This window comes from Anticarsia gemmatalis, chromosome 24 (assembly GCF_050436995.1).
Source record: "Anticarsia gemmatalis isolate Benzon Research Colony breed Stoneville strain chromosome 24, ilAntGemm2 primary, whole genome shotgun sequence".
Taxonomy (NCBI): Eukaryota; Metazoa; Arthropoda; class Insecta; order Lepidoptera; family Erebidae; genus Anticarsia; species Anticarsia gemmatalis.
Genome location: NC_134768.1, coordinates 3,464,916 through 3,477,857, shown reverse-complemented (window position 1 = coordinate 3,477,857; position 12,942 = coordinate 3,464,916). Strand labels below are relative to the sequence as shown.

Below are 12,942 nucleotides of genomic sequence, written 5' to 3'. Positions count from 1 at the left end.
GCACAAAACAAATTCTTGCAAAATGTATTGTGTACATATTTATCTTCAGTACTTCACGTTTATTTACTAAACAATCTTGACAATACGCAACAATTAATATAAAATCCTATTTGATTGCCTACTTAACTCCGAGTCGTATGGTAAAGCTTTATTGTAACTTTCCAATTTATTCTATCCGGGTACTCGAGAGCGAAATTATCTGTGCCTCGCGATTGCTAGCTGTAAATAAAATAAAAATGTAAATGACGACGCGCCCTCTGTGCTGTGGATGATTCTTCTACAGACGACGATGTGTCTCAAAGGTTCATTGTTTTCTTTTAATGTGTTTGTTATTTTTGTTTCGTCTTAATCTAGGATAGAACTTCAGGACATACCTTTACACATTTACGCGATGCCTTTATGTGATGAACTTAACATATCAATAAAAAAATCTTCTATTTTCTTAGAGAAATATGGTCGATAGGTTTCTAAAGGATGCAATGAGATAGCAAAAGCAAGATTAAACATTTCATGCGATTGGCAGACAACACAAACTTGATATTATTATAGTGTTTTTAGTTTGCAACTTGTACCTACCGTGACAGACAATTTTACGAGATTATATTACTAGCTAGTCAGTAACAAACTTACAAAATATTATTTGCACTTTGATCATAAAAAACTTTTAGTAGACACAATAAAAACTCGTGCATATTTGAAAAGTTTGAGAACCATCAAATTTTTCCCTACTCGTAATAAGCGCATTAGGGGTGGAAAAATTTAAACTCGCCGCGTCCCGAAACTTTTCGCGTTTTCTTTTTACATTAAGGACAAAAAGAAAAAAGCTCCTACTTAGAAGGGTGGCGCAACTTTTAATATCCCCTAGATATAACACTACGAACTCAGTAGCTACAAAAATGACAAATTCGCCAAATGTCCCTAAAAATAAGGTTTACAATCGTGTAGCAGGAATGGATAGAAAAAGAAAATAGATAGTGGTTTGTTTATAACGTAAACAGAGTGTTCGTGTGTGGTGCTTAGCGAATTTAAAAACTGATGGGGACTAACTCGCGGGGGAGTGTTTTACTCCTGATGTACTTTTATGTATCTACATAAAATATAATGGAATAATAACCACTGGCGTAGAGTATGTATATTTACTTAGTTAACTGCATACACGGTTCTCTTTCATCTTCTTTTTAGTATGTGAATTATCTATTATAATAATACGTGTTATAGTTGACGTTACATGGCAGTTTTTCATTCATTCATCCCAATAGTGGTAACATCAAATAATTTTTTTTTTCACATTTTACGCCACCAAAATATAGATGGCGTTAGTAGTCCATTAATTGCAAGCTTTTAGCGTAAATTGGTGATTCTGCTTGGTAAGCGTTTTACAATTAGGGTCTTGTTTAATTTCGTAAGATTATGCCATGTCTGATTTTTTATGGCATGTTGAATTTTACCCTTTAATTCATGAACTGTGATTAAAAAAAATTACAATTAAGACTGAATTAATTGATTATTTCTCTTAAGAAAAATATTTTATTAACAGTCTCAGGACTTTGCAAAGTTAGTTGTCCAATCATTGCAATTAAAAGAACAATGCACGGCTCCTTTCTAAATCCGAAGACAATAGTTAGACATTAGGGTAAAGAGCTTGTATGTACCCGTAGCAGGCGAGCAGAGTAGTGAAGGTAGCAAGTGGACCGGCAAATGAGACGCCGGCGACAAAAGATCCGCTGCATTTGTGCCCATCCTACCAACTACACGGTTTATCTTCCAAATAGATTATTTTGGAACAATAATAAATTGATGCTGACTATTCTTTATCGATATATGTTGAGATATACCGATTTACTTATAAGTTAGTTTGTTGTCAGTATAAACTTTGTTCAAATCTCGAAACCGATTTCGCTAATTCTTTTTTATAATTATTAATTGAAGTGCGAGGATGGTTTTTTACGGAGAAAAAATAGAAAAGAGCAAAAACCAAAACTTGAGTCTACTGTAAGATGGTACAAAGTTCGCTGGGTCAGCTAGTAATTAATATGAATCTCAAATAGGTAACCCTTTAGTAAAAAGGTTATTTCTTCTATACAATACAAATATTGGCAGAAATGGATAGGATAGTAGAGAAACAACTAACAACAGTAGGTAATTTATGTAACAGAAACCATTGAGGGTAGCAAATAGACACAAATTAATAAATAGCAGAGTAATTACGGTATTGATTGACACATTAGTGTAGTGGTTCAAGTGGCCATAGTTGTGCAAACACTCGCCGGCGGCGAACAAATGTGAGGCAAAGGAACGCAAACATTCAGCCCGAACTGTCACTCATTCAATAAAAAAACGACAGATGGGTTGTATTTGGACACTGGTTTTGTTAATTGCATTAAAATGAATTTTTAGAGGGCGTTCTCATAAATTTCTGATTTTCTGGTTTTAAGAAGTGACAGGTACAAGAGTTTTGTCTATTTTCTAAGTAAAAAAGTCATATATTGTTGCTTTTTAAACATTTATTCTGCAGTATCTAATTGTAACAATAAAGGAGTAAGTAGACCTAGAAACTTTAGATCAAGTTAGTTTAAACTGAAGATTTTGAACTGACATAAATCCGAGAGACCCTTGCTTCAGTGGATAAGGGACCAGTACCGACCTATGGAGACTTGATTATGTTTAGTAATGGCATAGAGCTCAGGATAATGATTTTTGTTCTGTAATTACTAAGTTATAAATGGTAATAAAATGAAGGCAAAACGTTTTTGGCTACGTTTACTTCTGAACAAAGAATTTCCTCATACCATACCAATTATGAAATTATACAAATCCGATACAAACGGGAGCAGATTGCCGCGAAATTATTCACAAAGCACCCCCGGCACGGACTTGATGATATTGTATTAGGTGATCACACACGAATGCGATTTTAATGGATACGTCGGAGAGCCCCTCGTAAAGAACCCAACGACCTAATGGCGCACGTGAAAAGGGCCCAATTTTCCCGCCATACAGTTTGACGTTTACACCGTTTCGTTACTGCACGTAACCCGACCCCAATCTAAATTAAAATCTAAAACCTTGTAAACAAGGCAAGTGCTCACTTTTTCGGGGATTTTAACCCTCGGAATTAACGAGAGATATAAAATAAAAGGGGCTCCAGTTCCGAGTGCTGCGGTGGTTTGTCATTGTTTTGGATGCGTGTGTACATGTCATTTTTTATTGCGTTTAGTAGACGTCTTGATCGTTTTCTGTTATTGTAATTTAGATTTTCTATGGGATAGAATTATTTACTTTTACAGTATGGGGAATAGCACTTTGTAGGCGTAGTTGCAACCTTGAGAAATGTACCAGTCTACCGACACCCTGGACAGCAAGACGATTAAAGAAAAAAGTCTTTAGTGCATAGTTTTTTAATAATAAATAAATAAAATCATATAGAATAAAATATATTAATAAAAGTAGCAAATGTTACAAATAAATAAAAATCTACAGCACGTTGATTTTTTTAGTTGCGACCAACATCAGTAGCCCGATGGAGGCGGCATATCTGCCCGCGAGAGGGCTTGAGGAGACAGTCTGGGCGAGTTCTTGATGACTATGGAGCCGTCAGGGCTCGCTCGTGGCAACAGAGGCTCCTTACGAATCCTCAGAGATGTGGAAGAATGTTGTCTTTGCGGTTTGTCTGTTACTCGGTGTTCAGGCACACGGCCGCGTTGAAGTTCAGCTAAATTGCTAGCTAGTTCCGCGGCCGCTTCGCCGTACAACCTTTGACCGCGTCTTACCTGTTGACAACGAAACAATACATGAAATAAACAACCCTATATTATAAAAGTTTCAGAAAATCTTTATTCCTATCACTGGTAAATAAAACATGTTAATATTGTCAATGAGTAAAGGAGATACCTACATTAATAGGATCTAAAGGCCTCCTGTAAAAACTGTTGGTTGCTGCTCTTGAGTTTACTGTACTGTAATAACTGGGCGTAGGCGTCGTCTTTTTCTTTTACCTTCACATATTTTACTTAGTTTAGTATTAGAACTAAAATTGCTTGTATAAAAAAAGGGAAGTGAAATAAGAATTTGCCACTGGCATTTAAATCCAGCTGGTCATGGGTACTGGGTACGTACATATTTCTGCAAGCAATGGTTGTTTTTTAACTTCGGCTCAAACAAAGCTAAGATGTGGACCACCTTTCTAATCTGATCAAGTCATTGGTCTAGCAGAGCGCATTAGAAATAGTGACCAAAGCTGCTTTTAATGCTAAAAGGTCGCTTTTAATTACAAAATAAAACAATTATAGGCGAGTCATACCTCATCTTTGAGCTCGGCCCGTCGCCGGGAGACCCACTCGATCTGTTCCTGAAGCTTCTTGCACTCCTTCTCGTTGGAGAGCAGGTCTGTGCGCAGAGACTCCATGATCTCGCGGTACTTGAGCCGCACGTCGTGGTCTATCGCGTGAAGGTTCTCGATCTCGTTCTGCGTCTGACGGATCTTTGATTTTGAGAGGCGCAGACGACCTTCCTAAAATCGAGGGTAAATTGAACTGAATAAGGAAGAAGGCGTACACGAAATAAAGAATAAGTCATTGTAATAACCTGAGGAAGTCTCGTTGATCTAGTAGATATTTATGTAACTAGGAAATCACATTTCGTTGCGTGTCAGCAATGTTAAACAGAATTAAAGATCCAAATTATTACTAAAGTTAATTAGAATATAATTTAAAGCTACAAATTATTGAATACATAATCAAGAATAATCTACAACATATTAAAGCCATGAATGATCTAGATTCTAAAAAGCTAGTTGAACCCAATTAAGTTTCTTACAACAAGAACTAAACGAAACTGCGTTACAAAGATGTTAATAAATAAATAAGAACCGAAGAAAGAAATCAATCTGGCACTCTTGCTATGTAGTCGTACCTTTTCAGCGAGCTTCCTGGTCAAGACGTCGAGGTGTTCGTCGAGGGAGTCCTTCTCCTCCACCTGGAACCTCTGCACCACGTTGTGGTGGGGACATAGCCTGTGCACCAGCTGCACCGGCGTGCACGGCGGACACTCCTGCTCCGCCTGTGCTGCTATTTTACGCTGAACAAGAATAACGAAGAGTTCAATTAGTTCATTATCTTGTTTGTTAAGAGCGCAGATTAGGTAAATACACTAAGTTTAAAGAATATTTTTGGATTCAAAACAATTCAAGCTCTATCTCTCTACTCAAATCTTTGAGGATTGGCTCCAATATCAAACTGCCATCAAGATGAGTAGTAAAGTATTATTTTCAGTATGTATTCCATTTCATCATATTACAGTCAACCTGGGTAGCTTTGAATCATTTGGCTAACATTGACAGTGGGAATTTGAACTAGTTTTGACTATTTTTTTATATGAAACCGACACAATTGATAAAGGTTTATTTTAATTTTGCTAAATTTTATCAATTGTGTTGATAAAGTTAGCCAAATTTACCTTATACAAATCGCTTATTACTATATTTTCTTAATTGCTTGAAGCCCAAATGTCTGTGTACCTAAGATGTTAATAAAAGTAGGAACGAATCGAGGTTTCAATTCTGTCAACAAACACTACCAATGTTATCTAATTTTAACCATTCCACCCAGTCCTGTCAAAATTAAGACATTAGTTTCTGTAGCAAACTAGTTTGACATACTTGTCTCGCCATCAAGTCGAAAGACTTTCAGATAATTTTGCATCTACATATCATTTCTATCTCTTTACAAGTCCTTTGATCCATGTACCGACCTTAGCCGCTCTCCATCTCCATCGCAACACGAGAAGTAGCACAATAAATACCACTCCCAACCCAGTAGCGGTTGCAGCGTTCATCATACCTCCGGCATATTATCATAACGTTTCACACTACCACAGATTTGCAAAAACCGTTACACTCATTTTTGTTTGTTTTTGAACTGACAACGTCAGTTGACTTTGACAACCGTTTGGATTTCGAATGACGTTTACTTTTTTTTTGGCTGGATACGGCCAATGGTATTGTTTTGTGGATTTATTGAGTACGATGTGGAACCTTCATCTTCACGACAGAAGCATCGCCCTTTCCTTTTTAGGGCTCCGTACCCAAAGGGAATAACGGGACCTTATAAAGGAATATTACAAGACTCCGCTGTTTGTCTGTCTGTATCCAGGCTGTATCTCATAAACCGTGAGCTAGAGAGCTTAAATTTTCACAAATTTTGTATTTTTCTTTGTATAGTTCGAATTGCGATACTGGCTTTAAGCCGATTCTAAGAAACACAGTACCTATTCATTATCAAAATAATTCCAAAAATATTTTAATACCGTATACAACAGTAACAACGCTTTGCATATGGCTTAGTAAGCTGGTACATAATGCTTGATCACGAGCTTCATAATAATGTTGTTGATAAAGAAAGTGGTAGAAAGTTATCAGTATAAAATATATTATTAATAAGTTACCTACATTAAAAACTGTTTTCAACATCATTGTTACTCATTTCAGAAAATCTATAAAATATAGAATCAAATATTTGAGATAGCTAGTACAAATTTCTCACGTTATCACAACTATTCACAATACTTACATGATGATAATCTAAATTTAATTACGTTGTGGGTCTGCTTCAGCTTCAGGGGCGGTCAGGGGCGAGCGGCGTGACGTCATCGATCACGGCCTGTCAACGACTCAGGTGCGAGACGGGAACGATACGTGTTGGGATGAACGACAGTATCGAGCGAGATTACTCAATTCTTCTCATTTGAAGTTTTTCTTTACCCTACCTTTATGTAACTGATTTCTGAATAACTGGTCTGATGTGAAAGACTTTCTATGGGTTTTATCCCAGCAATGAGAAAATGTAATAGATTAAGGAACAAAGATAAAAAACATTTCTTAAAAAGTTAAACTATTCGTAGCAGTGCTACGAACTTTCGTAGCAATTAATTAACATATTGTATTAACATAAAAAAATACTTCATTTTAATATTTAATACATCTAAAACAGTATGTAATACAACATCCAAAGAGTATATTTCAGTACAATACTAATATTATAGCTAAACTTTTTACTTTAAAAACTTCGTGTATACGCAAAAAAATGCTTAGTTAAACGTACTTAATCTAAGTAAGACTACGTTTTTAGATTACCCCTCAAATATTCAGTAATAACGGCCATAACTTTCAAACTCACCATTGAAACATAAATCTAATAACAATAACACATTAAACTTTACCACAAGAACTAATAAAAATTTTGCCACAATCGCATTAACACGATCAATCAACGTTACAATTTTTTACCTCAAATCAAAAGTCGATGATGGCGATACAATGTCCATCACACATAATACGGGCCACGGGGTGGGGCCCGGGCCCGTGGTGGGGCCCTAGGTGGGGCCCGAGGCAATTATCTACCCATGCGAGGCATAATTGAAAGGGGATCGGTTTCTAATTGATTGTTTCTGGCCGACTGAGTGATATGATAGAGCGATTAGACGAGGTGACCGGTTATGTGATTAGTCGCATTGTGATTTACCTGTACCTATGTGTATATCTACTATGTTGCTTCTTTGCATTTGCATTCTTATGTAAAATGGTCAATGAATTAAGCAATATGTTTTCGTTTACTTAACGTTAACTTTCTCTTGTATTGCGGGAACTTTTATAACATACAAACAACGGACACAAAGTCCAAAGACCCGAAACAACTATTTGTGGATCGCACAATTATTTGTTTCGTGTAGGAATCGAAGCCATTACCTCTTGGCGCGCTAGTAGTAGCGAGGCGACCAATTTAACCACTACGCCACGGAGGCCGTCGCATTTGATTATGACACACATTTTAGTGTTTCAGCTGAATATTTTCAGTTAGAAATGATTAGACCTATCTGTTGGTTAAGATATCCGCCGCTAGGTTAACCTTTGGTTTTCAGGCGGCATGGAAAACTTTTTTAATAGCTTGTCATTTTCCTGTAGAAAAATATTTTAGGTCCCTCAAGGTTTCCTACTGCATTAGTTCATTTGTTCTTTGGTTTTCACAATCAAGAGTATTGATTTTATGAGGAGATAATATTTGAATAAATAGTATTGGAACTTTTTTCGGCATTGGTCATTGCAATAACAATCAAACTGACGACTTTACTGCAGTCAGTGAGTGTATAAAATGCACATCCTTAGGCACGATGTTTAAAATGTTTTAAACCTGTAAAATTACAATCAACGGAATGAAGTCATAAAACTTAACAGCGACGGAATTCCCGCCACATTTGACATTAAACGCTCCGTTCAAAAATCGTTCAGTTCATTCATTCACATGTCGCGTTCCGTTTCACTTGGCGCGTGATCAAAGCGGGTGCGTTGACGTCGGCGCAGTATACGTTAGATTTACAGCTTACGGAAGCTAATTAGGGAGGAGGCCCTTCAGGCTACGGGCCAGTTAGAGCGCCGCGCGTGCAGCCGAACGTGACTGTTTCAGAACTGAGAATGATTAGACGTTACACTCCACTTTAAAAGAGGGTGAATGTTTAAATTTAGCGCAATCGTGAAATATTAATGTAGTCCCACCTCATTCACTGTAGTTGCGGTGCATTATAAATGAATTGTAAGAGTCATTTCTGTTATAGCTTGGTCGAATTATATTTTGCAATCATTACATATTTTTGCGACAATTTTGTACAAACCTTAGTTTTAGTATCTATTGATTTTTAGCATAAGTAAACTAAAGAAACATAGTTTTATTATAAAGTCTACGTTCAAATATCTCCAAGGCGTTACGGGAGATGATCCATAACAAAGTTCACGCCATTCTCCCAGCGTTGGGGACGCGGCAGTTTTTGTTACATAATTTGTTACTAATTAAGAAACAAAAAAGTATGCCGTCTTTGATCAGCTGCAACACATGGCCACCGAGAATGTGTCGTTTACATGTTATATTAATTAATTGTTCAAGAATAATCAGGAATGAGCACAAGAATCTTTGCGAGAATTTCTGTTATTAATGTTAGTAATTAATTGTGTTATTTATGGGAATATAAGTAATGTGTGTGTAATGGCTTGTAAAGGATCGGTGAGGGCTAAATGGTACAAGAAGCAAGCGGAATAGTAAATTAGGTTTTGTATCTAGTTAGGTTCTAGTATATCTTTCGATATGGTGCGTGGTATAGTGGTTAAAGTGGTCACTAAGTACACCGCCGGTGTCGCTAAACCGATGTTGGTAAAGGGTCGTAGGTTTGATTCTTAAGTGATTATATTACAGGAAAACATCTGTGTATAAGTTTATGTTTGAATTATGAGAATGTCGTAGGTCTGGAATACGGAAGTCTGTTATAAAGGCGGTAGAGTTCTGCTTTTCTGATAATTTGGAAAGCCGTCGGTTAAGCGACTGAGAACTCATTTTAAAGAAATTATATGTGTGTAGTTGGTAGGAGCTGTGATATTTTGCAAAAAAGTGTAGTAGGGTTTGAGTAGTCAAATAAATTTAACTTTTGTTTGCAATATATTCAGGTACAGGTCAAATCCTAGCTCAGGATTGGTCACAAGTGACTTATCAGGCAGAATATCCATAACTATATCTAAAGAATCACAATAAATTGTTTTTAACATTATCCTCAATGCTAATCCAAATGCGAAGAAAAGTATCAACCAACAACTTAAAGTGTATTAACAAAAAAATCATATTACGAGAGATCATGTCCCGGAAGACTAAAATAAAAGGAAATTCAAAATGGCGGACACTGAAAGCAACGGCGCGCGGTTTCTTTCCGCGTATTACTAACATTACCATACTTCAGGCGGCGAAGCTTATTTAAATGCTCCACCGACTCCATTTAGAGCTTGGAAAAATAAAACCAGGGAACAGATCCCGCGATCTCTCGCTGAGCCGCTTTTGTGGTAAATATGTATAAACTTACCATTTTACCGCTGCCTTCTACGAATACCCTCGCTGTGCTATTTTAGATCTTATTTGTAGCGAGATAAAGAAGTTTGGGCGCTACTTTTGGCTGTACATTTAAGTTGGCTCATGTATAAGTATCTACGTTTTGTCGCCGGCATCTTTTTATTTTATCGCATTTTATTTGGGAGCTCAGCTGCCAGCCGTGTTGTTTGCCGCACTTGAGTATATTTCGCTATCTATCTAATATCTACTTAAAATATGAACGACTTATGCAAAAATAAAATTCTTTGCAAATTCATGTGTTATTTCTTCTTTTTTATTGAGAAGCGATGTAGTCGTACGGTTTTATTTTATAAGAAAAGTAAATCTGTGAATCGTGTTTGAATATAAAACAAAGCAAAAATTAAGTTAAACGATTAAAAAAGAGTCCCTGGAGCGCTCAGTGTTTGAACAATGATTCCATTATCTGAGAACGAGGCGACGCTTCCTCTACTCAGACATAAAAGATAAAACTGAATAGCCGCCAATTTTGTTCCATTACTCTCGAGCGCCGCAGAATACATATTATCCGTAAAACGGAACGCAAACAAAGTGAACGTCGTTTTCCCGCCGACGATAACTTAATTTCAGTCCGCCATAAGTACGTAATTAGCGAGCCGCTGCCTTATCGGCCGGCGGGTAATTAACCTCTCCGGGGGGTGTCCTCCCACTCCCCGGGGCCCTCCCGTCCTCCCGGTGCACCTTGAATACCTCCTCGGTTCGTAATATTTCCGCCATATTATCCGGGAGTCCGCCCACCTCCTCCGCCAATGGCGGCGATTCCCGCGCTTTTGTTTCGCGCCGTCACCGCTTCGTTCCGAAACGTTGTAACTTGGTATGTTTTCTTTGGGAAATTTGGCTGTATTCGTGAGCTGGATGCGGTTTGTTTTCATTGGAGCGCGTTTATTATGCTAACGTTGTCTTCACTTTTGAAATATCATAACTTGGGGTACTGTTCACGTCAAATTGAGCTTTATTGTGTTTGGATAGAGTCGATTTTAATGTTATTTAGTTGTTTCGTAGAGGGGTGTCGTCAGTTCATATTTCATGTGTTATCATCTTTTATTGAGTGCGAGTCAGGGCATTGTTGTCGGTTTACTGCGCGGTTATCTCGCGCGGCCGCCGGTGTTTAGCGACGCCTCGCCTGATGAATAGCATATTGGTATGAAGTTACAGACACTGGCGGAACCTCGCTCATACGAAGGGATGAATATGAGACAGGGGTTAGATTTACACTAAGTAATTTGATGAGGTCCGTCCGTGACACGTATAATGTGCTGAAATTCAAGAGTACCTAAATGAGATTAGATGTGGAGTATTTGTAGACATTAATATATGTGGTGAATAAATCGAATTAAACACAAAATATTTCAAAATCAAAAACACAAAACGGATCATCACATTGTGGCACAGGCTAAATGAGTTAATAATTTCCGCTACGAAGCCTAATTCCATCATAGCATCACTATCATAATTTGCTATTATAGGTAAAATCGTTCAGGCCATTTAAACAATACATCCAATATAATCGATCACAGCCCACCGAACCGTGTTACCGAACGAACGGTCGTTTGTCAAAATTACGCGGGAGTTGATAAGCCGCATAATTTTTGGCGCGAGTCTCGCCGGTTCGTCCTAATTGGGTGGCGCGGCCGGCGCACCGATAAAGCCCGGTTTACACAGCGTTTTAATTAATAGAGGTCGCCACGCTACTCGCAGGGTTGATGGCTGATTCGTACGTTTTTACGTTATTGCGGTATTAATTTGGGAATAAGCTGTGTTTTATTATTTCTACCCTTTTATTCTGAGCTGGGTTAATGTATTGTTCTGCTCTGCTACTATTGAAATGTTATAACTAGTCTCCGAATTACTCCCCGAGTTAAATAAAGAACATAAACGAGTATTGGATATAATTGGCAATTACAAATTACTCTACATTTGCGTACTACGGAACCTTGCAGTTTTCCAAACTTTCATCATCATAATATTGTACCTATAATACAATGAGTGCCCAGTTTTCAAGCATCATCTAATAATCTGAATCGACAATGATTTAACCTATGGTTCTATAAAACATTAAAAAATGAATCTTATAAAAAATAAGTGTCAGCACATCCCTGATCTGTCATAGTTCGTCCGAAATCCGAGTAGAGTTATCCAACTAAATCTGTAGAGAAATGAATCGGGTCAGTATTTAGTTCTACGAACTGAAGCGACGCGACGCGACGGCAAATGTTGAGAACATCTAGTATTATACACTTAATACAGACATCTTACTTTGGAAATTATATTTGCAGTGGATTTTGTCTTTATTTTGTGTAATTAGTGTGCATTGCGTTGTTTTTACAGTGGTGTAAGAGCACAGGTTTGGACATCAGTTGCTCTGCATATTTCTTCGTGTGCAAGTGAGCAACATTCTTTCTAACTATAAGTACTTAGTTACTTACTAAGAATTTTTAATATGAGGAACTTTTTAAGCGAAAGACAAATAGAATATTAACATTATAGGTACCTAATCTGAAACAAGACAAATGAAACATAAACTCTAAGTTGGTAAACTATTTAAGTACACATAAAAGAAAAGGATCATGATTTACTTATAATAATATGACTGTACATACTTATTCCAAAATTTATCTATTTTTAAGAAAATAAATGAGTAAATAAGTGCTAAAGTTTGAATACCTTATTACAACTAAATTGATGCGGCGTCGCCGTCGGTACATTTCATAGCCGATACCGTACTTACTAAGTTACATGTTCGTACCATCATTACCGAACTTACTTGTACCGTTCTGAAACTTGCCCGACTCTTATCAAAGTTATAGCCGGCGCATTGGCAAGTAGAGATGGTAGGTTGGCGCTATCAACTGTCTTGCCCGCGTTTCTATTGTCGTACACTTGGGTTAGTAAGTGCTTTGAAAACTGCCCCAATTATTTCATATCTTAAAGACGTGGAGCGTTCGTGTTCCGTGTGATATGTATTATGTTACGGTTCCAAAGTCACAGCTAATTTGTAATTTTAAGA

The 12,942-nt window shown here is 37.2% G+C and overlaps 1 protein-coding gene across 1 annotated transcript; it reads right to left on the bottom strand.

Moving 5' to 3' along the window:
• Positions 1–3,389: 3,389 nt before the first annotated feature.
• On the bottom strand, positions 3,390–5,922 carry LOC142983655 (uncharacterized). The gene is made up of 4 exons (XM_076130638.1): positions 5,749–5,922; positions 4,912–5,076; positions 4,301–4,510; positions 3,390–3,770 (listed from the first exon to the last, which is right to left on the bottom strand). Exons 1-4 carry the CDS (start codon positions 5,833–5,835, stop codon positions 3,510–3,512), a joined length of 723 nt encoding a protein of 240 aa, XP_075986753.1. The 5' UTR covers positions 5,836–5,922; the 3' UTR covers positions 3,390–3,509.
• Positions 5,923–12,942: the final 7,020 nt, after the last annotated feature.